The sequence below is a fragment of the Trematomus bernacchii genome, unplaced genomic scaffold (genome assembly GCF_902827165.1).
Source record: "Trematomus bernacchii unplaced genomic scaffold, fTreBer1.1, whole genome shotgun sequence".
NCBI classification, from domain to species: domain Eukaryota; kingdom Metazoa; phylum Chordata; class Actinopteri; order Perciformes; family Nototheniidae; genus Trematomus; species Trematomus bernacchii.
The window spans coordinates 302,302-328,462 of record NW_022987733.1 but is presented as its reverse complement, the minus strand read 5'-3'; the positions used below and the strand labels follow the sequence as shown (position 1 = coordinate 328,462).

Genomic DNA, 26,161 nt, shown 5'->3' with positions numbered 1-26,161 from the left:
ATTGCCACCCATTGAGAGATGTATGTAACTATTCTGCACACATTTGCGTACGTATGCGGGTGTATGTTGTTGTATATATGTGTTATGTCTGAATGTTTACAAAAATGACAATAAAAAGAGTATTCAAAGAATAAAAGTGTAACTCCGCTCAAACCACTAGAGGTCAGCCTTTCCTCTTCCTGTCTGACAGGTCTAATCGAGTGACAGATGAACACATGAGTTCATGCCCCACTTCTCTCTCTCTATGTGACTCTCTCCCACTCCCCCTCCTCTCCCTATCAGCCAAAATAATTAAATGCTGACTTCTCAAAGTGCTGAGCGTCAGTATGCCTGTCTCAGCATAGCAGGCCTGCAAGAGAGAGAGAGAAAGAGAGAGAGAGAGAGAGAAAGAGAGGAGGGGGGAGAAGAGGAACAAGAAATAACTTTCTCTGGTTTCTAACTGCCTGACCAAGGGGCTTCAGCACTGCGCTTCTGTGAAGGTAGGTGAGAGGCTGCTTCTGTGTCTCTGTGTGTTTGTTTGGGAGATTCCTGCTGGCATGATCCACACTTTAATCTTTAAAGGGGAAAGGCGCTCATGTGTGTGACTTTGGATTTGACACGGGACAAAGCTGCAGGATGAGTGGGTTCATTGTCGTCCTAAAAATCTAACGTTTCGTGCAGGAGTTTGGCGACTTTGATGCTCAATTGGACTTATTTGAATTTTCACGCTGACATGAGTTTCCGTGCTGAAACTCTGAACCTGTCACACCCTGTTGGGGGTCAGAGGAAAACTGAAATACTGTCGCTCAAATGAAGCCATCAGTGTGGCATGTGGAGGGGTTAAGCCGTCCAATAGCTGCTCAATGCCGGCCTGTTAATTCATCACAGGGGATTTGGAGATGTTGTGTCAGTGGGCTGCAGAGTTTGGAAAACCGGGAAGAAGGGTTTAAGTTCACCCTCCCTTGTTTGTGTATCTGTCGCTGGTCTTTTTGGGGACTGACTCCTTCATTAGGGTGCCTGCTTGTTATGTAGATGTGACCTTTTGTGCCAAATCGTCTCAGTTACAGTGCCTTGTTTTATTGACTTACAGAAAAACAGTTCCACTTGTTGCTTCTTCCAGTATCTGCATGAGTGCTGTGCAGCAGTTCAACCTTGGTGGACGTTTCTCTTTACTAAATTCCCCCTTATGAAACTATGATCCCAAGCGGCTCTCTTGGCACTAACATGGTGCTTAAAAATACAATCAAACACCTTAAAACGGCCCTATATGTTTCATAGTGCCTTGTTTGTGTACCAGATGAATGGTAGTCCAATATCCACTCTCTTGTTGCCTCTGGTTTGGTCTCCACACACTTTATAAGAAAAATAGCAGCCTCTTTTGTTGCTAAATGGTTTGCTGAGGTAATTAACTAGATATGACTTAACTGCAGATTAAACTCAATTACAGTGCCTTTTTTTGTATTGTTGAACAGAAAAACAGTTCACAAATATCTTTGGCATCGTTTTGCAGCCGTTCCAAATGGGTGGACTATTAGTTATTTCAAATTAAACTTTTAAACTTGCAACCGAGCTGTTCTCTGGGCCTCAAATAGTTGCGCAGTCTCAAGGAGCGAGCAACCTAAGCTGGGGAGTATTCGCACGGCTGGAAGTAGCTGACTTGTGAAGCTAAAATTAAGCCGAGGGCAGATTGGGAATGTTACACTTTGGCGGTAAGACGTGGAGAAGCCGACATGCGGATGGTGACAACTCTTCTGAGCTATCGGTGGCATTTAAAACAACTTCTGCTACCATTGCACAAAAAAAAAAATAGACCTCTCAACCCAACAAAGATCGTCGGATCTGAGAGGAATGACCTCAAAGTTTATTTTCTGCTCCAGTAAAAGCAGACGCCTTGGCACAGAAGCAGAGTGTAAATCATCCCCGAGCATTTATGAGTGCATAACCTTTGTCACTGAAATCCAAACCCTTGTTCTGGTCTTTGACTTATAAAACACACACTCCTCTGCTGCTTCGCTCAGTGCTTTATCTTTCACATAGAAGCTCCTATTGGACGAGGAAAGGAAGAACAAGCGCACATGCTCAGGATTTTATTGGACGTGTTTCCAAATGAAGTGCCTTTTTTCCCGCAGACTTTTACCCATCTTCAGAGGCGGGAGAAGTACTCAGATCTTGTAGTAAAAGTAGAAGTACTCAGATCTTGTACTTGAGTAAAAGTAGAAGTACTCAGATCTTGTAGTAAAAGTAGAAGTACTCAGATCTTGTCTTAAAAGTAGAAGTACTCAGACCTTGTACTTTAGTAAAAGTAGAAGTACTCAGATCTTGTGCTTGAGTAAAAGTAGAAGTACTCAGATCTTGTACTTGAGTAAAAGTAGAAGTACTCAGATCTTGTACTTGAGTAAAAGTAGAAGTACTCAGATCTTGTACTTGAGTAAAAGTAGAAGTACTCAGATCTTGTACTTGAGTAAAAGTAGAAGTACTCAGATCTTGTGCTTGAGTAGAAGTAGAAGTACCAGAGTGTAGGAATACTCTGTTTCAGTAGAAGTCCTATATTCAAAATGTTACTCAAGTAAAAGTAGAAAAGTATTCTCATCAAAATATAGTTAAAGTAGCGACAGTAAAAGTAGTCATTGTGCAGATTGGTCCATTTCAGAATAATATATATGATATGTTTTATAATGATTGATCATGAAAGTGTTCTCAAAGCTGGTAAAGGTGCAGCTAGTTTGAATGACTTTGTATACTGCAGGGTAGCTTGTGGATTTACTCCAGGTGGAACTAAAGTCTGATTTAAGTGATGATTATATTTCACATCATTCATCCAGATCTGTAAAGTAACTAAAGGTATTAAATACATGTAGTGGAGTACAAGTACACCATTTACCTCTGAACTGTAGTGGAGTAGAAATACAAAGTAGCAGCAAATGGAAATACTCAAGTAAAGAAGTACCTCTTAATTGTACTAAAGTTCTTAAGTAAATGTACTTAGTTACTTCCCACCTCTGCCCATCTTTGCTAAAATCAGTGTGTTTTTAAAGATAAGATATTTCCTGTATCAGACATCTCTGAACTCTGTGACCAAAGTGGAAAAACAAATGGTAACAGATGGTTGGAGACGGTGATAAACAGAGCAGCTGCTGGAGCTCCTGTTGGAGGAAACATTTGCTCCATGAGATTTCTGACATGTTAGCTGTAATTTATGACGATCCAACCCCAAACACAGTCAAATTACAATTCCCAACATACTCTCTGCCTCCTATCCAATTGGACCTCTGCGAAAGCATGTGTTTGGGTGATCAGCTGCTCCAATGTGAAGGAATGAGAGGTCAGAGTTCACTTTGGTCCGTCCTCTGAAGCGACCTGGTTAAAATAATCTTAAAAAACAAGAAGAGGTTGTCTTACGTCACACAACAGAAAAACCGCACCATTTTAAAAGGTGAATTGTTACCATAAATGCAAATAGGCAAAAGTTAGTTCACGCTGACCGCCATTTTTAACGATCAATTAACTCAGCCCTAAGGCATTTATTGCAGGAGAATGCAACATTCATTAATTATTCTTGTGGTAATGATGACACATTCTGATCTGACTTGCTAAGAAGAGTCACAAGTAGGTAACGTGTCCGGGTCAAATATGACTCCATGTGCTTTTCCTGGAGTTGACAGCAGGGGTGTTGTAGGCCGACCCGGAATAAGCAATGTTTTTCTTCCATTGGATTTCAGAATACTGCATAAAAAAGATGTTTGGCAAACACACGTTTATGATACGTACACATCTGGTCCAGCAGGATAATCTCTATATTTATGAAAGTTGAAGCATGTATGCAAAAAAACGTAGGCTTTAAACAAACTACGTCACATGACTTCACGTCACAACCGTGAAGCTATAGGCGGCTAATGTTCGGCGTGGTGACATTTAATGGTTTCATTCAGTCACTCGTCGTTAGCCACCTCCACCAGTGGGTTATTTACTGCCGTGATAGAACAAATCTCTTCAGCTTGTTTTAACCACAGACCTTATTTTAGCCTTCTAACCAAAAACATAATTGACTGACTATTATACGAGGGAACCAGAAGTCGAAACTAATTTCCAGTAGGACTCATTGCTGCACCTCTCTATTGCTGAACGTTAGATTTATGTCACACATGAGAGACGAATCAGACCTGGCACACTTTCAGATTGGGTATTAATGCTTAAAAATATGCAGTAGCTGCCATTAACCACCCCAATAAAATGGAGACATACGTTTATGACCATGGACTGTAGTTTATAACCAAGCTTAGCTCATGTCACGGATCTCATAAAGACAGCTACTGCAGGATGAGATTTAATCCTAAAAAGAAAGCCAGCTGTCGGCCGCCTCGCTGCTCCTCTCTCAGTTTGTTGTGGTTTAGATAGAAATCCTTCTGGTGACAGACGCTCGTTCACAAACACACGGGCTGTTTCTGCTGTGGTCAGGCGGCGCGTGTGGAACGAGCCAAATGAAATGTCAAAACAATGAAAACACAATGTTGTTGGGTCTGGATGTTTATCAGGGTGCCACTTCCTGTTATCTGCCAAAGCCCATGCAGTTATTTTGATATACTAACTAGTTTATATTGGACTGCTGACAACAAATAGTCCCTCAGAATTAAAGGCAGAATCAGAATACTTCATTTTCCAAAGGGCACTTGGGTTTCCTGAAAGTAAGAATGTACAAACAAATCATATTTAAAAAAAATAATGTATTTAAAGATAAGAATTCAAAGAAAATGTCCGATAAAATAAAGCGGTATAAATACATGTATATAAACATAGGAAGTTTAAATGTGTACCATTTTCCACAATTTATTTAATACACAAGATACAAAAATATTGATTACATTTGGATGTGTAATTCTTTTAGCAGTGCTACAAGAGGAGACGTACAGTTATAACGTCAAACTAACGTCAACATGAGGTCCATCTAAATATGTGTAGGTCAAAGTATTTTGTTCCCAGTTCCTTGACTGGCAGGCTGATGGTCCGCAGTTGTCCGAGCGCTCACACTTAGCTCGAGTGTCAGAAGACAGACGTGCATTTAACGCAACAATAAGCACGGATCAAAGGCTTGACTGCAGGATATTCACATGAGCCTCGTTTGGACGGACACTGAGTCGCATACATTCACTGGATAATTCACAGGCTGCTCTCTATAGGGCTGCTCCAATTCATTTGATCATTCTCTAATGCATTTCCACTGCAGCGCGTAGCACGGTTTAAGCGTGCCATGCCAAACCCGGCCCGTTTTCTGTTGCGTTTCCACTAGGGCTAGTTCCGGCTCAGGGCTACCTTTACACAGTTTTTCTGGCCCTCCAAAATCGTTGTTCTTTCCGGGCCAACAACCTGGCTGAATATGCTAAACTAGTGACGTGAGTGGCTAAAACTACAACACAATGAACATATTTGACCGTGATTTAATTGTAATACACGTTTCAAAATGATGCCGAAGTAACAACATACTGATACCGGTTAGTAAAAACCATGAATTAATGCTTTGACAAGTCTGCAAACAGACGGCAGGCGAAAAACCTTTTAAAATGCGTGTTTTCTGAATGGAGATCGGCTAAGCTAACTCAATATATGCTCCGACCGCCCACACTCACAACAACGGCCTATACAGACATAAATAAACCAGCGACTGTATTCACCATGACACAGGCAGTCTGTGGTTTGTACTTGTTTAACTTTTGTCTAGTTTCTGAACAGATATGAGGAGCTGTGAGCTCTGAGTGCTAACAGCTAACGGCTGATGTTGGTTTTGTGTTTCGCTTTGAAGATGTCTATCTATCTATCTATCTATCTATCTATCTATCTATCTATCTATCTATCTATCTATCTATCTATCTATCTATCTATCTATCTATCTATCTATCTATCTATCTATCTATCTATCTATCTATCTATCTATCTATCTCTCTCACACAGAAAGCGAGTGTAGTGTATCCTCCTCCTGGTCCTTTGAGCTTCAGCCTCCTTCCTCTCATCCTTTAAATCTCCTCAGTCTTCCTCTCTGATCCGGTGTCTTTGTCGTTGGATTTACGCGTTAGAGCCACACAGCGTCAGGAAGGAGCTGCCAGCGTACAGCAGCAAGTTTTAACAGCTGATTTCACACTGTACTTTTTATACTTAATTTATATGCCATTCCTCACACACTTCCTGTAAATAATATCCTACTTTTAAACTGTGTTAGCTGTGATGTTGGCCCTTCATAGTGTCAGATAGTTTACAGAATTGTGTCTTTCCCGGTCAACTTAGTTTATTTCCTACTCTTTTTAAGTTTCAAATGATGTGCAATGCTGCTCTAACGAAAACATTTTCCCAATTTGGTATCACCCTAAACCTAACCCAATAAATCATGTATGAAATCATCATGTTAATAATCCAAGGGGTAATCAATCTAAGCTGTGAACAGTAATGGCAACAGATCTATTTTCACCTCCCAACAAGTATTTGGAATTTAATGTATTGAAGTTCTACAAATATTGCATCAATATTTCTATTGATATCTTGAGCTGTATTTGTTGGTGTTGTGTTTGTTTGGTTAATATACCAATAATCAGTGTTATATCTTTATACCAATCATGAATAGTGAGTGAGGGTTTCAATGGTCTTGTTCTTGGAGAAAACATTTGTCTACTTTTGTCATTCTTTAATTCATTGGCAGCCATTGTATGATCGGGCATACAGTATGGTGTGTATCATGTGGTAGATGGTCACAAGACATGAAACGGAGTGTGTGTGTGTGTGTGTGTGTGTGTGTGTGTGTGTGTGTGTGTGTGTGTGTGTGTGTGTGTGTGTGTGTGTGTGTGTGTGTGTGTGTGTGTGTGTGTGTGTGTGTGTCCTTTCTAGTAAAATGTAATCTGATCAGTGACTCCAACCAAACAGGCGTTACCTTGAGAGGAACGAGGTGACGGACGGTCACATTGTGTGTGAGTCAGGAACAGAGGACTGTTTTCAAACAAAGATCTTTGACTTTGGTTTGACAGAACTTTAAACGACCTTCATTTTGTACAGGAAGTAGTAACGTTGACACCAAAAAAACCACAAACAAAGTGTTATTTAGTTTTAATGAGACTTTACATTCGGTTTTATATTATATAATCATTAAAGCTGGAAATGTTCAAGAGCCTATCGGAAATTTGACACATTTAAAACCCCTCTGGTTTTGACCACAAAGCGCGGTGTTGATTTTGTAAATGATGGACCCATTTAGCGTCAAAAAGACGCACTGTATGCTTTAGTCTTTTTGATTGACAGCTCGCTATCACAGTGTTGTTTCGTTTCGGGTGTTGCCCGTGTCTTTTTTGTACAACTTTAATCGTGCATTTTCCTTTAATGAGAGTTAGTTGTAATGCGTTGTTGTCGTTTGTACTTAGCTCCACTCTTTCGTGTCACTTTCACATCCCAAAAAACAAGATGGAGACGACCAAAACGCCCAACTGAAGGCTTTAAAACGGTTATACACAAACTAATAGGTGACGTTTCAATAACCTTGTCCACTTCTTTGTGTCTATATTTTGACTGCAAACAGGGACAACTTGTTGGACTTTACAGTGAAGTATTAAGGAGAACATATTATAGGCTTTTTGTCTTATGTCATCCACAACACTTACGCACCTCAGTTCAATTTATGTCCTTCTTAAGTACAAATTGAAAATGGCCTGTGTAACTAAATAAGCCCCTGAGCATAAACGTGATAATATATTTTTGTAGAAAAAAGCTGCACGCTGTAGAAAACATGAACTCTTGTTGCCATCACATTGGTAAAAGCACACTGGATAAATGAAAACACATTCTGTGACCTGAGCTGTGATGGGTTTTCTTCATCTGGCCAAGTTGGGATGAAATCTGGCCCGAAAACATTAAACCTCACAAACCTGATAGCTGCATTACGCATACTCTGACCCAGAGTTATCGCTGTGGGACTTCATTTCCCAGTTCCATGGCTCTGCTAGAACTCGCTGCTCTTTGCCTCTCATCACATGGGTGCAGATATGTTTCGGGTGTGTCCACTAATGTATGAACGAGTGTCCGTCAATGATAAATAAGGGATTGCACTTTCCACCCCTCTGCTCTCTGCATTCTGCTATTCTTAGTTTGCCGTGTGGTGAGCTAAAGGTTTAGAGTTACAAAGACCCTCTTTCCTTCACTTCCTTCACCTCCTCGTTTGTCAAACAGCCGCACGTCAGTGGGTTGTTTCTCTCCTCTTGAGGGTTTTTAAAGGTCCCCTATTATACTGTTTTTCATCAATACATCACAGGTCTCAGATATATCCAGAGCCTGTCTCTGATTGGCTGAAACACCAAACAGATCATTGCAGCATTACCCATAATCCCCTCTGTTTCAGCCCTGTTTCCAAAGTGCTGATTCTCTGTCTGTTACTTTAGATGAAAATAAGGAGCCCCTCCCCACGCCCCTCTGAGAGAGATTTGGTTAAAAAGAACTCAATGGTGCTCTAGGAGGAGATTCAGGTGATAAGGTGGGGGGGGGGGGGGGGGGGGGGGGGGGTTACCTTGGTTGCTGATTGGCTAATGGTTACACAAGACAAAACATCCTTATGACATCATAACGTGGCCAAAATCTGATCAGCTCATTTTCAGACAGGTTTTTATAGAAATGGATCAGGACAAAAAGAGAGAGAATCTTTGTTCCTGAAACTTTCAGAGTCTCTTTCCACAGAGGGGACACATGTTGATGAAGAAGAGACATGAAGAAGAGGGGACACATGTTGATGTAGAAGAGACATGAAGAAGAGGGGACACATGTTGATGTAGAAGAGACATGAAGAAGAGGGGACACATGTTGATGTAGAAGAGACATGAAGAAGAGGGGACACATGTTGATGTAGAAGAGACATGAAGAAGAGGGGACACATGTTGATGTAGAAGAGACATGAAGAAGAGGGGACACATGTTGATGTAGAAGAGACATGAAGAAGAGGGGACACATGTTGATGTAGAAGAGACATGAAGAAGAGGGGACACATGTTGATGTAGAAGAGACATGAAGAAGAGGGGACACATGTTGATGTAGAAGAGACATGAAGAAGAGGGGACACATGTTGATGTAGAAGAGACATGAAGAAGAGGGGACACATGTTGATGCAGAAGAGACATGAAGAAGAGGGGACACATGTTGATGTAGAAGAGACATGAAGAAGAGGGGACACATGTTGATGTAGAAGAGACATGGAGAAGAGGGGACACATGTTGATGTAGAAGAGACATGAAGAAGAGGGGACACATGTTGATGTAGAAGAGACATGAAGAAGAGGGGACACATGGTGATGTAGAAGAGACATGAAGAAGAGGGGACACATGTTGATGTAGAAGAGACATGAAGAAGTGGATTTTGCATAATAGGGGACCTTTAAGTTGAACAATGAAGCGTACAGTGTGTTAACGTGTGGCCTGGAGGCACAGTGACACAGACACTACTCTCCTGAGTATTGCACATTTGTTATTGGAAATGCATCTATTATTATCGTCCATTATTAAAGCTCTGTGGATGAGACAGGCGATAAGCTCATTGAGGATCTGACACTGTTTGGAAAGGACAGTGGGACTCCAGGGGGTCCCCAGGTAGAATAAGGACAAAGGCATTTCTAATTTGGTCAAATAGTTGGAAAACATGGGAGCGCCCTGGAGTCCTAAATAACTATAAATGTGCTGACCATGAGCTGAAACATTCTCAATACAATATGAACAGTATACAACTGTTTAATACAGTTACAAATGAAGTACAATACAATACTGTTCATTAAGTATTGGTTGCAATACAACACAAAACAATATGATATGCATTGCATATTTAAAAATATGCCAATACTAAATATGATTCGATATTTGATTGGTATATCAGAGTATTCGTATTTATTATGTATATTTTTTAATGCTTAGATACTTTTAGTGTTAATGTATATTTTATTTGTATTTCCTTCAATTATTTAAGTAATTTTGTAATTCTTGGATATTGGGTAAATATAAAAGTTAAAAAAAACATATTACGAAATGTATATAATATGGCATATGGCACAATACTATATGCACCACATAAAGTTGTATCGATTAGCGACTGATCAATTAGTTGACGAAAGAAAAATATTAGCCAACTGTTTTAACAATGATATTTTACATTAAGAAACTGCAGAAAAAGCTGTCTTCCTGATAACAGGATTTGGCTTCTAAATAATAGTTTTATTTTAAATAAACTTCCACAATATTTCAGCTCATCATTACAAGACTCCAAAGTGCAAAACAAACTCTGATCCCCCCCTCCTCTCTTGTCTCTCTTCTTTGTCCCACAGTGCACTCTCGCCCAGGTGTGTGCGCTGGTGTGTGTGAGTGAGTGTGTGTGTGTGTGAGCCAGAGCACCAGGAGCCATGTCGGACCCCCGGGACATCGATGAGGACGCCCTCCTGAAGGGCCTCAGCGCCGCCGAGCTGGACCAGCTGGAGTACGAGCTGCAGGAGATGGACCCTGAGGTACAAGACACATTTTATTTCTCTTAATCTGCTAATGTGGGCGGCTTCGGGTCTCTTTATCCAATGCCACAGGGTCAGAAAATGATTTTATATTTGTAAACTTTAAATATGTATATGAATGTGAGAATTAATCATTTGCAATATCAAATCAAATAAGAGTCAGAATCTGCAGAATCAGAATATTATTTTATATTTATTTGCACCACTCTAGCAAGAGATCTTCTCACGATTCAATAATCATAAGTCATTCAGCTCAAAATTGAAAGATTGTTAGTCTATTATTACAAAAATGACCATTAGGGCTGTCGTAGAATAAGGAAGATCTTAGTCGACTAGCATGCTTAAGATGTTGTACATGAATCGAATACTTAAAGCGAAACACAAACGCTCACTATGAGAGCACTGAGATGTCTCTCCTCCGGTGATTAAATGGGTCAAATACAAGAAGTGAGCAGCAAGGGGCAAAAGATCAATTGAAGTGAAATCAAGCGGCACTCAGTCAAAGCAAGTGTTGCCATAACAAGGTTTACCAAATTAAAATGATAACAGAACATGATTCAGACAGCCTTTGTCTTTGCACACGATCGCCCACCCACGTGTTTCCATATTTTGTGATACAGGTTGTCAGTATTGGATGAATACAATGTATATTATAACATCTTAAAAACAAAAACATATGATAGTATGCAACAATTATATACAGCAAACTGCCTTAAAGGGGACCTATCATGCAAAATGCACTTTTGTACGTCTTTTCTACATGAATATGTGTCCCCGGTGTTCCAGGGAACTCACCAAGTGTCAGAAAACACAACCCTCTCTATTTTCCTCCATACCCAAATCTCTAAAAAAGGGGCTGCAACGGATCTGATAAAAACTGATCCAGATTTGAACACTGTCCTGACGTCAGGATGGTGGCGCTACGGCTATTGGGCCAACTCCACCAATCAGGAGGAGACAGCCACGGCCATTGCCGTTCGAAAGCGCTGGAGACGCTGTAGTACATATGCCAGGCCTGTAGATGGTGCTGTTCTCACAGAATCTGCCCTTGCAAAAACAGAGCTAAAAAATGTCAAATTGAGCAAAATGAGGCATGGCTAAAATGCATGATCTGTTTGGTATTTTGAAAAAAAAAAAGTATAAATATGCCTAATATAGGTATGGTCCTACACTATATTATTATAATATAGCATGATAGGTCCACTTTAACTTGTATGGTAACTGCAGAACTACATGCAGCTAAAGAGTTTTATACGAACATGTCTCCCTTAAAACCACATAACTCTTTAAGTGGTGCATTAAGAAATAAAAGTAAATCAGTAATAAAAAAAGGATAAAAATGAGTGATATGTCCAAAACATTTTCGATCCACTCCGTCCCTCCTTTACTGTAAAAAGCACTGAATCCATCCTCTCATGTTCCCTGGTTTTAATACCATATCAACATAACATTTGACCCCTTGTTCTCCCAGAATGCAGCAGTCTTTGCACACGATCACCCACCCACGTGTTTCCATATTTTGTGATATAGTTTGTCAGTATTAGATGAATACAATGTACATTATAACAAAACAATTATAGTATGCAATACAAAGTTACCTAACAATTATATAAACTGATCATTGCAGCATTACCCATAATCCCCTCTGTTTCAGCCCTGTTTCCAAAGTGCTGATTCTCTGTCTGTTACTTTAGATGAAAATAAGGAGCCCCTCCCCACGCCCCTCTGAGAGATATTTGGTTAAAAAGAACTCAATGGTGCTCTAGGAGGAGATTCAGGTGATAAGGTGGGGGGGGGGGGGGGGGGGTACCTTGGTTGCTGATTGGCTAATGGTTACACAAGACAAAACATCGTGATGACATCATAAAGTGGCCAAAATCTGATCAGCTCATTTTCATGTTGATGTAGAAGAGACATGAAGAAGAGGGGACACATGTTGATGTAGAAGAGACATGAAGAAGAGGGGACACATGTTGATGTAGAAGAGACATGAAGAAGAGGGGACACATGTTGATGTAGAAGAGACATGAAGAAGAGGGGACACATGTTGATGTAGAAGAGACATGAAGAAGAGGGGACACATGTTGATGTAGAAGAGACATGAAGAAGAGGGGACACATGTTGATGTAGAAGAGACATGAAGAAGAGGGGACACATGTTGATGTAGAAAAGACATGGAGAAGAGGGGACACATGTTGATGTAGAAAAGACATGAAGAAGAGGGGACACATGTTGATGTAGAAGAGACATGAAGAAGAGGGGACACATGTTGATGTAGAAGAGACATGAAGAAGAGGGGACACATGTTGATGTAGAAGAGACATGAAGAAGAGGGGACACATGTTGATGTAGAAGAGACATGAAGAAGAGGGGACACATGTTGATGTAGAAGAGACATGGAGAAGAGGGGACACATGTTGATGTAGAAGAGACATGAAGAAGAGGGGACACATGTTGATGTAGAAAAGACATGGAGAAGAGGGGACACATGTTGATGTAGAAGAGACATGAAGAAGAGGGGACACATGTTGATGTAGAAGAGACATGGAGAAGAGGGGACACATGTTGATGTAGAAGAGACATGAAGAAGAGGGGACACATGTTGATGTAGAAGAGACATGGAGAAGAGGGGACACATGTTGATGTAGAAGAGACATGAAGAAGAGGGGACACATGTTGATGTAGAAGAGACATGAAGAAGAGGGGACACATGTTGATGTAAAGGAGACATGAAGAAGAGGGGACACATGTTGATGTAGAAGAGACATGAAGAAGAGGGGACACATGTTGATGTAGAAAAGACATGAAGAAGAGGGGACACATGTTGATGTAGAAGAGACATGAACAAGTGGATTTTGCATAATAGGTGACCTTTAATACCACATCAACATTACATTTGACCCCTTGTTCTCCCAGAATGCCATGCTGCCTGCAGGCTACCGGCAGCGCGACCAGACGAAGAAGGGCCCGACGGGGTCGTACGACCGCGACGCGCTGCAGCAGCACCTGGAGAAGGAGGCGCTGGAGATCGAGGACAAAGAGGACCTGGTGCCCTTCACCGGGCAGAAGAAAGGTCAGAGCTGAACATTTGAGATTATTTTTGCACAAAAAATGTCAAGACTATTATGTTAGAGCAAGTATTTTGTTTTCATAAGAAAGGCCACCTAAATGTGACGTCTGTAGTCAACACACTATAAAAGACTACAATTCCCACAGTGCCTCCTCTAAAGTCACAGTGATGGGCTGCAACCTGTCAGAAAGATGCCGTCGAGGCACCGCTTTTAACCGTTCAAGTACCCTTTAAGTTATGAAGTTATATAAGCCTTATCAAGAAAGAAAGAACACCTAAGTTGTTTGTTATTTTATTTGAGTTTTGCCTCTTTGTTTTGACTATTGTAAAGGCCTCTTTTCTTTGTTGCATGTGTAAAAGTGTGTTATTTTATTTTGAGCAAACACATCGCTTAATATCATCCAAACCATCGGAGGCCAAGCAACTCTTCAACTGTAAGTAATATAGAGGAAAGAAAACTAGTTAGAAATGTCTGTTTAAGGCGTCTAGTGGCTTGAAAGAAAAACAAGGAAGGAAGCCACGACAACTATATGTACCAAACACAGATGTGTACTTATTAAGTCTGTAGAATACCATGACTTCTCTGCTATGGGATATTTTCATATATTTAGCTTTGACCAAATATTGCTATTACTGCAATTTGGATATTGCATTTGTCCGTGATTTTGATTCATTCTTGTTTCATTGTGCAGCCCTAGTGCAGACATCCTGCCACAACATATTACATTTAAGTCATTTTAATGCAACAACAAGGCAAGTTTATTTATATAGCACCTTTCAACACAAGGCAATTCAAAGTGCTTTACAAAAATGAAAGACATTAACCTGTTAAGCCCCGAGCCTGTTTTTCAGGTTTCAGGCTCGAAAAATGACATGCCCAAAACAAATGACTACAACTTAACTTCTAAAAGGGTTATATGAATAATTTCTTTTATCAAAGCAAGGTTACATCTGTGAGTTGGATGTAGAAGTGTCAGAATCAATATAGATATTTCTCAGTCAGAGTAAATTCAGATGGAACATAGCAAAAAAAGGTAAATTCTTACCTCCGCCTAAAGAGAAAACATTACTTATAGTGAAAACCACCCTTGAATGATGGGATGGTAGACTAAAAGCGTTAGGAATCCAAAGTATAACATATAATAAGTACCCTGTATCAAGATTGAGGCAAAACAAGTTAAATTTGACCTTTTTAGAGAGGTTTAGGAAAAAAAAGGTCCAGGCGGAATAAGCTTTCGGCACATTTGGGTACATCTGGTTCCATCAGTGCCATTTGACCTTTTTCAGGTACCAGACTATAAAAATGGTGTATTACATTGAATTATCACCATAGGTATTCATTCCATCCAAAGAAAAAAAAAAAAAAAAAAAAAATATATATATATTGTGAAAAAAAAAGGGCATTAAGAAACATATTATAAAATGGCATTTTAAAAGCAAAGATAATAAAAACAAGGACTAACTGTTTGTGCAAAGTCTTACGTCCCTCACTCAGCTGTACAGGGTTTGACTATGTGATGCTCCACTGCTCAGGAGCTTTTAGTGTCAGTGTGTGTGGGGTTTCTGCAGATCACTGAGTTTTCGGGGCCATTTCCATCAAACTCTTACAGGCAGACACGCCAAGGCCTTCCAGGAAATAATTTACCTACAAATATTTGCACTGTAGTTCCTGCTGGAGCGTGAACTGTTGCATGTTGCAGATTTTAAGAAACCCTTTTATGCTATTTGGGCTTTTCCCTTTCCTCTACCAAGTCAACTTGATTGTCAATCTTTCAGTTTGTGTGTACAGACAGAGAGATCGAAATACCGTTGCACACAATCCTGAATACAAAAATACAAATATATATAAAAATATGTATAGAATATGTATATCCTATATATATATATACAATCAACAGACACATTTATACATATGCACTAATTAGTTAGTAGTATGTTATATAGTTTGCATGTAAATTGTCTGCAAAGGGTAAAATCCTAAAGTTCCCTCCAGATGAATCAGACATCACTATGTTACACGCGTGCTTCTATTGGCTAGTGCTCCGACACATTGTACATGATAGGCTAAGGGGCGGGACATCTCTAAGCGGTTGACCAATCACAACAGAGCCGGCCAGCTAACCAATCAGAGCAGACTGGGCTCTGGTTTCAGACAGAGGGTGAAAAGAGGTGCTGCAGCACAGGCAGTATGAGAGAAATAAAGAGCTTTCTGAACATTAAAGCATGGAGACATGTCACAGAGCATGAGCAGAATATGTCCTCTGCAATAATTAATAACGTACAAGGCCTGCACTGCGAGACTCTTAAAAAGGAAATCAATCAAACAACAGCCATATCTATGTCCTTTCTTAAATGTGTTTTTGTAACAACCAACATTGATAAGATGAATGATCAAAGCATGAATAAAAAAGATAAGAGACCATAAGCTAGTCTCCAGTGGAAAACACAAATCCATGATAAGCTAGAAATAGCTTGTGTTTGGGGAAACATGATCCAAACAGAGCTTTTACTAAAACTATTCAGACTGATAAAACCCCATGAAGATTACAAGAAAGAAAACCCTGGGAAACTTGATGACTGATGCATAAAAACACAGAAGTCTCTTTATGTCCGCCTCCGCTTGTTTCTCCTCCTACTTCTTTCTCATGTCTGATTGTCCTTCTGTCTTTTTTTCTTAAGGTTTACATCTTAACTCGTGTTTTTCTTTATTTGAATCCCCAGGAAAGACCTTTGAGGCCAAGAAAGCGGCAGATATCCCAGAGAACGAGCAGGTGAAGCTGGAGCCGGAGCTGGAGGAGGCTCTGAAGAACGCCACGGACGCTGAGATGTGCGACATCGCAGGTTAGACACTCTTTTAATGATACTACAGTTGATGGTAGTACTAGTATCACTGGATCTTAAATGTTACTACTTCCTTAAAGGGGACCTATCATGCAAAAAGATGTGTCCCCGGTGTGTCAGGGAACTCACAAAGTGTCAGAAAATAAAACCCTCTCTCTTTTCCTCCGTACCCAAATCTCTAAAAACGGGCTACAACGGAAGTTAATCCAGATTTGCGTCCGATATGACGTAATATCGGAAATGTGGGCAGGCTTTACACCCACGGACCTATCAGAAACGTTGCTATCAGAAACAATGCCTGACGTGTTTTGGAAGTAATATGGTCTTTGTTTACATTAGCAAGCATCGCTAACACTCAGAGCTAACCTGTACTGGAGAGAGTATGTGTAAAGAAGCAGGACATAAAAAGGAACTCACCTTGTGGTAAACCCGTAAGAGAAGAAGCATTTGAGCTCCGTACTGTTTCAGAAATAATCCTTGATGTGGTTTGGAACATGATGGCATTTAATCACGCCTGAATCAGCGTTTCTCTATCAGGCCTGAAACAGAGGGATATGAGGGATGTCTAAAATGCATGATCTGTTTGGTATTTTGAGCAAAACACATCATAGACATGTTTTTTATATATTTGTATATACCTGAGACCCATAATATATGCCTAAAAATAGCATGATAGGAGACCTTTAAACAATTAAAATAAAAACAAAACTTATATAATAAACTCAGTTAAATGGCTCCTACACTATTCGTTTTTAAATGTCCTTCTGTCACACAGACCCAGTTCTAGCTTGATATTGTCCCCCTCAGTGGACTCAGTTCTCCAAAGCCAGCAGACATGAGCTGGGATCCAATTCCCCACGCTCAGCAACACAGAAATAAACAAGCAGGCCAGATGGACAGGGAGGAGTGAACATGGGGGGGGGGGGGGGGAGATACTGTATCTGTTCAAAACAGACCAGTGGGAAGCTACTGCTCACACAGATACTCAGGCTGCAGTTTATCATGTTTCCTGAAGCTCACATTCAGTTAAACAGACCTTTAAAAGTGTATACTGTACTTTACTCCACTACTTATTTCTCTGACGACTTTTTACTTTGACTTCTTACATGTTGAACACAAATACCTGTACTTTCTACTTCTTACATGTTGAACACAAATACCTGTACTTTCTACTTCTTACATGTTGAACACAAATACCTGTACTTTCTACTTCTTACATTTCCCAAACAGGCTGGTTCCTTTAGTTTGAATGTGTGTTTGGTGGCGTGATCATTATTATTTAGAGTCATTGCGTGCCTATTGATTTGAACACGATCCGTGTATCCATCATTTCCTGGTCTTCTCTAAAGAAGAGGGACCAATGAAAACGTTGTCATGTTGCCGTTGTTCAGCATGGAAACATTCATTAGCTAACAATGACATTACTAGTACTTCTACTTTTACTCAAGTATAATATCTGAGTACTCCTCCCACCTCTGACGGCTGGATGGAGTCCAGAGGAGGATCAAACCTCAGACAGGCTTTTGTTTGGGCTTTTTGGCAAACGGGCCAACAGGAGAGAGAGAGAGAGAGAGGAGAGAGAGAGGAGAGAGAGAGGAGAGAGAGAGAGGAGAGAGAGAGGAGAGAGAGAGGAGAGAGAGAGAGAGCTCCAACAAGCTCCAACAAGCTCCAACAAGCTCCAGTGACTTAATATGTATTTATATCAACATAATTCTCATATTGAGCTTTCTAGTTGCTGCAGTCTAGTTTGTGCTGTGAAGCTACTGTTTATAAGCCATAACTACAGCATTTAAAGTCAACAATCTTGATTTCCTTTGAATAAAGTACTCAATGCAAAATCTTTTAGGCAAGATTTCAGAACCAAATATCCTTACGTTTCCTGATATTGAGCTTTCTAGTTGCTGCTGCAGTCTAGTTTGTGCTGTGAAGCTCCTGTGGGTTATTCTAAGGGCTGAACCGGATGATGAGGGTTTTTTTTATGGTCTCCCTCTCTCCCCCCTAACCAGCTGTCTCCCCCCCCCCCCCCCCCCCCCCCCCCCCCCCCCCCCCTCCCATGGTTCCCCACAGGGGGGTCTGTCAGAGTGAGACTCAGTTTGTCAGGTTACATCATTAGCAGCTCTGCCCCCTGCTGGTCACACAGCGTAACGACAGGACTGTCAGTAATATCTGTTCAGTGAAGGTGTTACACATAATGTAAATACTGCTATATTTTACCATATATATATATTTGTTTTGTTATGTTATTATAGTCTTTTTAAAATAGTTTTCTATCTGTGTTTTTAATTGTTGTTTTACTTGATGCACCACAACACCATATCAAATTCCTCTTACATGTACGTGTCAACCAACCTGGTAATAAACCTGATTCATTATTTAAAAATAGGTACATTCAGTGTCACTTAACCTCACGTCAAAATATATCGCTGACTTGCAGACCACTTGTAAAGTACACACAACACTACACAATATTTCCTTTCATATGGCTTAAAATTAAAGTGACTATGCTTACAGTATATTATTCACTAATTCTCTCAATATAACTGGTCTCTTTTTAATTGTATCTTATAGTAAAGCACCTATCATCTTGTCATGGTGTAACTGTATATTATCCCCCTGTTTGAATGTGTTACACTTTTAGCTTTGGAGGTGCTCATACTTCAGTATTTTTAATTTGTGCTCTCATATCAATAAGGTCGGTGTACTTTACATTACTAAGTTTGTCTGACAACTGTAATCACTTCTAACTTTGCATATTGAGGTTTCACAAAACATGGGATCTGCTAATAAAAAGCAATGCAGTGAATAGAAACTATGAAGCTGGAAACATGTTTGCATACATCCTGTTCATAATACTGCGTTGTTGCTTGCCTCTAAATACAATCTTTAACTTGTTTTGGGGTTATCAGTGCATGCAGGACATTCATTCTGATCTCATTCATAAATCACAGATGTTGTATTCATCGTGATTGTTTTCCCGCAGCTATCCTGGGGATGTACACGCTGATGAGCAACAAGCAGTACTACGACGCTCTGGGCATGACCGGCACCATCGCCAACACCGAGGGCATCAACAGTACGTCTTCTCATTAGCACAATGAACTGTCTGAAAAATATCACTCGTCACCGGCTTGATCTTCAATCTCAGGATCCATGTATTTCTGATCCTCTCCAGAATGGAAGTAGTCATCACATACAGAGCATCAACTAGTTCCTGAACAGTGCCTTCAAAATTCTGCAGTATTCAATGTTTACTTCAGATGAGCTCCACGTCAGAAATGAGCATGCTTGTCATATGTCTATCTCCATAGAGGCTGAATCATCATGTTCATCACATAGCTATCATATGCCTCAAACAGTCCTGATGCTCTTCTAGGTAATCATACATCCTGTCATGTACACAGCTACAGTTGGGATACCTTTGTTATCATGTGGACTCTCATATTGGAAGAGGACATTCAGGATTTTCCCAACAGTAAAGATAGTCAAGAAAATAATACTTTTGTGGCATTTAACGCCCTTTCTAAACATGAAAAGTCCTTTGTTGGGGTCGTGGGTTCTGACTCGCCTTAAGTTTGTTTCCAAACAAATGCAGAGAAGCTTTGAACTCTGGATTCTGAGCCATGTTGTTGTTTCATTTTCAGGCGTAGTGAAACCAGATCCGTTTAAGATCTTCCCAGACGAGATGCCCAACCCCACCAACGTGGAGGAGACTCTGGAGAGGATCCACAACAACGACAGCAGCCTGACAGAGGTCAACCTCAACAACATCAAGGTCAGCAGGCCGAGGAAACTCAGAGAGGTTCAAACAGGTTTCTGGGAACCTTGTTTCCTTGTTAATAAATACATAAATAAAGCTTATTAAAGTCCCTCTGTCTCTCTGCAGGACATTCCCATCCCGACGCTGAGGGAGATCTTCGAGGCGATGAAGGGGAACTCTCAGGTGGAGTCTCTGAGCATCGCTGCCACGCGCAGCAACGACCCTGTGGCCTATGTGAGTATAAAGGTTACAACAGGACAGCTGGGTATTTTAAATTACCCCATGAGCCATTTACGTAGATATTTAAAACCGGTAAGAAGATACGTTTCTGCATCTCTGCCATTTATACCTGTCCAATACTGTACCCACAAAACGACCATTGAATTATCATTACTCACCTCTTGTTACCTCGAATCCTTGAAAAAACATGTTTTTATGGCATGCCTTCACTGTGAATAAAGACTTTGACTTCAATTTGTCAAGACTTTTCTCCTTTTATGGATACTTTGTTCAAGGTGAAGCATTTTAGAAAAGTGTTCTGCAAGAATTCAAGCTAACATGGGGTTAGACATTTATTTATAAAAGATCATTTGGGGATAAAGTATTTCTTTAAGCATGGCATCCACAATGAGTACGGAAAGAATTCGATTTTATGTTGAAGTGTGTGTATTGATAGTGTTTATATGGGTGTGTGTGTGTGTGTGTGTGTGTGTGTGTGTGTGTGTGTGTGTGTGTGTGTGTGTGTGTGTGTGTGTGTGTGTGTGTGTGGTGTGTGTGTGTGTGTGTGTGTGTGTGTGTGTGTGTGTGTGTGTGTGTGTGTGTGTGTGTGTGTGTGTGTGTGTGTGTGTGTGTGTGTGTGTGTGTGTGTGTGTGTGCCAGGCGTGTGCAGAGATGCTGCAGGAGAACACCAGCTTGCAGAGTCTTAATGTTGAGTCCAACTTCATCACTTCTGACGGCATGATCAAAGTCATCAAAGCTATGGCTAACAACGCCACCCTGGTGGAGCTGAAGATCGACAACCAGGTCTGAAACTCTGAGTTCTGAACACCTGAATTCAAATACTTTGTTACTGTACTTAAGTACATTTTTCTGGTATCAGTACTTTACTCCACTACTTATTTTTCTGACGACTTTTTACTTTGACTTCTTACATTTTGAACACAAATACCTGTACTTTCTACTTCTTACATTTTGAACACAAATACCTGTACTTTCTACTTCTTACATTTTGAACACAAATACCTGAACTTTCTACTTCTTACATTTTGAACACAAATACCTGTACTTTCTACTTCTTACATTTTGAACACAAATACCTGAACTTTCTACTTCTTACATTTTGAACACAAATACCTGTACTTTCTACTTCTCTCATTTTCCAAACAGGCTGGTTCCTTTAGTTTGAATGTGTGTTTGGTGGCGTGATCATTATTATTTAGAGTCATTGCGTGCCTATTGATTTGAACACGATCCGTGTATCCATCATTTCCTGGTCTTCTCTAAAGAAGAGGGACCAATGAAAACGTTGTCATGTTGCCGTTGTTCAGCATGGAAACATTCATTAGCTAACAATGACATTATTGTTCTATTAATATAAAGGGAGGTCAGGTACTCTTTAAAACAGCTGCTAGTTATGGGTACTTTTTACTGAAGTACATTTCAAAGCCCTCTTTACTTTTACTTGAGTAAAGAAGTTTAGTTAGTACTTCTACTTTCACCAGAGTATTTTAAAACACGAGTATCTGTACTTCTACTTGAGTAAAGGATGTGTGTACTTAAATCCAGGCAGACGGTGATAAGCTGTGTTTAAATGTAACGCTCTCTTCCTGTGCCACAGAGGCAGAAGCTGGGAGACTCGGTGGAGATGGAGATCGCCTCCATGTTGGAGAACAACTCCAGCATCCTCAAATTTGGATACCACTTCACCCAGCAGGGGCCTCGCGCCAGAGCCGCCATCGCCATCACGCGAAACAACGACATGAGTGAGAACCACCAGAAATCTACTCATATAGTCGTTGTTTGGTTGTTTTTTATGCTGCTGCAACGCAAAAATGTCCCAATTTGGGATCAATGAAGTACCTCTTATCTTATCTTATAATTATACAGAGATAGAAGATATATCCATGACATGTTTTTTCCAAATCCTGCTGAGGCATAACTCCTTTAATCCTATATATATATATAAGGTGATGGTAGGCGGACTTTGTTATTTTCTTAAGGGTCAGAGTCCATGACTACATCTAGATTTCTGAACTTTTCCGTTGTTTTTAACATTGAGTGCTTACTTTGAATAGTTCCTCTTTAGCTCCAAAAACAAATACCTCAGTTTTATCTTTGTTTAATTGAAGAAAGCTCTGACGCATCCAACCGTTGATTTGTTCAATGCACTCACTCAATTTCAACACGAAACAACGACAAGAGTGAGAACTATATAGAATTATACAGAGATAGAAGATAATATCCATGACAGTTTTTTTCCAAATCCTGTTGAGGCATAAGTCCTTTAATCAAAATCAGAATCAGAAACAGGTTTACTACCAGGTAGGTTGACACGTACGAGGAATTTGACTTGATCTTGATACATTAAAGTAAAACAAAATGAAAATGAAAAACACTGATAGAAAACTATGTTAAGAAAACTATAATAACATTAAAACATATATATAGCAGTATTTACATTGAAATAGAATTGGAATGAAATATGTGTAGTAATAAAAAAACAAGATATTGTGTGCATTCATGTAATGCATAGATGTATTCTTAAGGTGATAGTAGGCAGACTTTGTAACTGTCTTAATGCGACTCTGGAAATTGAAGTCTGAGTCCATGACTACTCCCAGATTTCTGACTTTTTAACATTGCCGATTGCCTCTTTGGCTCCAAAAACAATCACTTTTAGCGTATTGTATAAACATGTCATGTGTTTTTATATTAACCCTTGTGTTGTGTTCGAAAGCTGTTAAAGCTGTTCGCGGGTCAATTTTGACCCATGATTTATTTCAGTCCAAAACACAAAATAAAAATGACTATCATCCAATATTGTTTTAACTACATCATAACTAACTTATAATGCATTCATAACCGTACAATCCTGTTGTAATTTAATGTTATGGCCCAAAACACATTACACCACATATTGAACACGTGCATGTGTGTGTTCAGGTTCAAGTGTTAGTGTACATATTCTTTGAGAAAGGTGGAGTTCCCGTGGGGGGGAGGGGGGCAGAGGGAGGGGAGACCAGGTGCATGTTGCGAAAAATGATTGTTACAGTGTATGAAGGGGGTGGGGGAGGGGCGTCTAAAGTCAAAGAGGAATCTTGATTGGGCCAAATTTGACCTCGAGTCACCCAAAACATTTCTGCTGGGTCTCCCCAGACCCCAACACCAAATTATACACTTTATTTTTTAGAGACCTTCAGACTTGGCTAAAATGGTCAAAATCAGTTTTGTAGTGTTTATATAGCTGTTGTGGAGGATATCATGAAGCCTTGCTCCGATACAAAAAACTAGAGCGTAGTTATTATATAATTTTAACTTGAAACGGGTCACGGGAGACCCCAACACAACTTAAGGGTTAATTGAAGACAATTCTGACATGTCCAACCATTGATTTGTTCAATGCACTCACTCAGTGCTTGATTTGGAACATACTCTTCTGGTGAAATGGTTATTTAAATGTGTGTGTCGTCTACATAAAGGCCATGGCCATCACACGACTCAATGACGTGAGAGAGAACAATCATACAATCTCACAAAATCATACAAAACTATGAAAATATTGGGATAAGATGCACAGGGCAAGAGGAGTGTGTGAAATAGAGGAGAAATCAAATAGGCTGGGTCTCATAGAGGTACTAAGGGCATGTTGAGCATCTTTCTAATGTCTTTTATACCACATTTAATATGTTTTCTCTCTGCTGACTTTTGTTGTTGTTCTTTTTACCAGTCTTTTTTATTTTAGCATGATTTATCTATATTTCTTGCCTTTGTAATTGTATTTTAATTGCAATTTTATAATGTGTTCTTAATGTGTTTTTTGTCTTTCAGTTCGCCAGCAGAGATTAAGATGAGAGCATCATGGAGCAAAAGGAAAACGAAGAACCATTTCAGACAGACTTCATGTCAGATTTCTTAATTTGGAGCGCCATCGCTGATCGAATCGTGCATTTTGTAATCAACCTAACCTCCATGTCCCACCATTTCATTTCATTTACTGCAGCCAGCTTTTTGTAGACTGCTGAATTCATCATAAAGGCATGTATAGGTCACAAGCAACATGTGAAGTGTCTTTTCTTTCCTTCTTGTTTGTGCATCTCCAACATCATCCTAAACAAGAGGTTCTCATTCATTAAAAAACATTATACATGTGGTGCTAACTGTGGTAAGGAAAAACACTGTAAATACTTTAAATAAAAATATATATTCAAGTATTTTTTGGACATGTTTGACAAGTTGAATTGTATTGTTTCTTCGCCTTATCTGACATTTCTTGTTGGAAATGTGAATATCACAATTAACACATATTGGTTTAATGCACCAAGGAAGCACAGACTTTGATGCGTGTCATTATCTTTGAATAAAACAAGACAGAATTGTTTTGCAGGAGCTTCAATTAACTTCTAATTGTGCTGTTTTTATGTTTTTATTAGGTTTTAATGTCCTGGAAATACAGATTTCATATGATGATCACAATAACGGGATATTGTAGACAGGTCCATCATTTACAAAATCACAACCAGTGGGTGAATACAAATATATTGGACTTAATTTAAGTAGCAATACTAGATAGATATAAGTATTAGCATCAAAAGATACTTAAAGTATTACAAGCAAAAGTACTCGTTATCTAGAACATTTCAAAAACATATTCATTCATAAACGTAGTGATGTATAAAATGTGAATCACTTCAATGTTGTCACCTGGTAACGTTACTTGAATGACTTGAAATACTCCTAGGTAGCTTAACGTATTATAATAAAGGTGTCTAATAATAATGTATTGTTTGATTCATATATCATAATTTAAATCTGCAAAGAAGCTATCAATTAAAGCTGTCAAATAAATGTAGTGAAGTAAAAAGTGCGACATTTTCCTCCAAAATGTAGAAAAATGAAAAGTTAAACACAAGAACATCAAAATTGTACTCGGTGGCGAAGTCCATAGAGACCGGTTCAAGTCCCCGAAAGACCAAGTGTTACCGAGGTGTCTCTGAGCAAGGCACCTTTCCCTAGACAAGAGGTTCATCTCAATGTCCCTCCTCGACTCCTCTCTCCCCCTCCTCCGGGACTTGACCCGAAAATCGATCAAGACACGCCATTTTGAAGGACGTCCCAATTGCTGAAATGCACACGGAGGAGTTGAGGGAGGACGCTTCCAGAGGATACGAAAGGGAGGATACACGAGAGCAGACTAGGCGAAAGTGTTGTTTATGGTGACGCTGGAGTGAACGAGGACATCCCAATTAATATCTGAGGACTCCTCTGTCCTCGCGTCTCTTCCTCGTGTCTCTCGCTCGTGTCTTACGGAGGACGCAAGGAAGGGACGCGAGTGAGGGAAAGGAGGTGAAATATTCAATTGAGATGAGCCTTAGGTGTAAATGTCCCCTCTGTGGGACTATTAAAGGTGGGGTAGGTCATTTTGGAGAAACCAGCTCGAGTGCGCTAGAATTTGAAAATACACAGCCGGAAAAAATCTGCCACTTCCTTACAGAGCCCCTCCTCCAACACACACGAACGCGCACATGACCAATGAGGGCACGAGATAAATTTGTGCACAGATGGAAGGCTGACAGGCAGGTAGGCCATCCAGTTATTTTAGCCGGGCCGGCTCAGATGATTGGTCGTGCTTTTTACAGCGCCACGGCTTCCACAGATGACCTTTTTTATGTATTTATTGTCAAAGCATTTAATGTATTCATTGCTATCGGGATGTTAAGAGCATTCCATGGAATATAACAAGTGTTTCTGAAGTGAATTACATACCCCACCTTTTAAGTGTATATAAAATAAAATC

General features: G+C 39.9%; 1 protein-coding gene across 2 annotated transcripts; it reads left to right on the top strand.

Moving 5' to 3' along the window:
* Nucleotides 1-327: 327 nt before the first annotated feature.
* On the top strand, nucleotides 328-24,578 carry tmod4 (tropomodulin 4 (muscle)). 2 transcript variants are annotated; one of them, XM_034145900.1, is made up of 10 exons: nucleotides 328-483; nucleotides 10,304-10,480; nucleotides 13,397-13,553; nucleotides 16,272-16,391; nucleotides 19,372-19,464; nucleotides 20,033-20,163; nucleotides 20,275-20,382; nucleotides 21,028-21,171; nucleotides 21,986-22,130; nucleotides 24,196-24,578. In XM_034145900.1, exons 2-10 carry the CDS (start codon nucleotides 10,379-10,381, stop codon nucleotides 24,216-24,218), a joined length of 1,023 nt encoding a protein of 340 aa, XP_034001791.1. In that variant the 5' UTR covers nucleotides 328-483; nucleotides 10,304-10,378; the 3' UTR covers nucleotides 24,219-24,578. The 2 variants fall into 2 exon arrangements, with proteins under 2 accessions (XP_034001791.1, XP_034001790.1); XM_034145899.1 differs by having other exon boundaries at nucleotides 329-479.
* The last annotated feature ends 1,583 nt before the right edge of the window (nucleotides 24,579-26,161 follow it).

What these genes read in the sequence shown, in the direction of transcription:
- tmod4 (XM_034145900.1), top strand. Translation starts at nt 10,379, where the DNA reads ATGTCGGACCCCCGGGACATCGATGAGGACGCCCTCCTGAAGGGCCTC. An exon ending in TGCAGGAGATGGACCCTGAG is followed by an intron (nt 10,481 to 13,396) that starts GTACAAGACACA and finishes TTGTTCTCCCAG; the next exon opens with AATGCCATGCTGCCTGCAGG. An exon ending in CTTCACCGGGCAGAAGAAAG is followed by an intron (nt 13,554 to 16,271) that starts GTCAGAGCTGAA and finishes TTGAATCCCCAG; the next exon opens with GAAAGACCTTTGAGGCCAAG.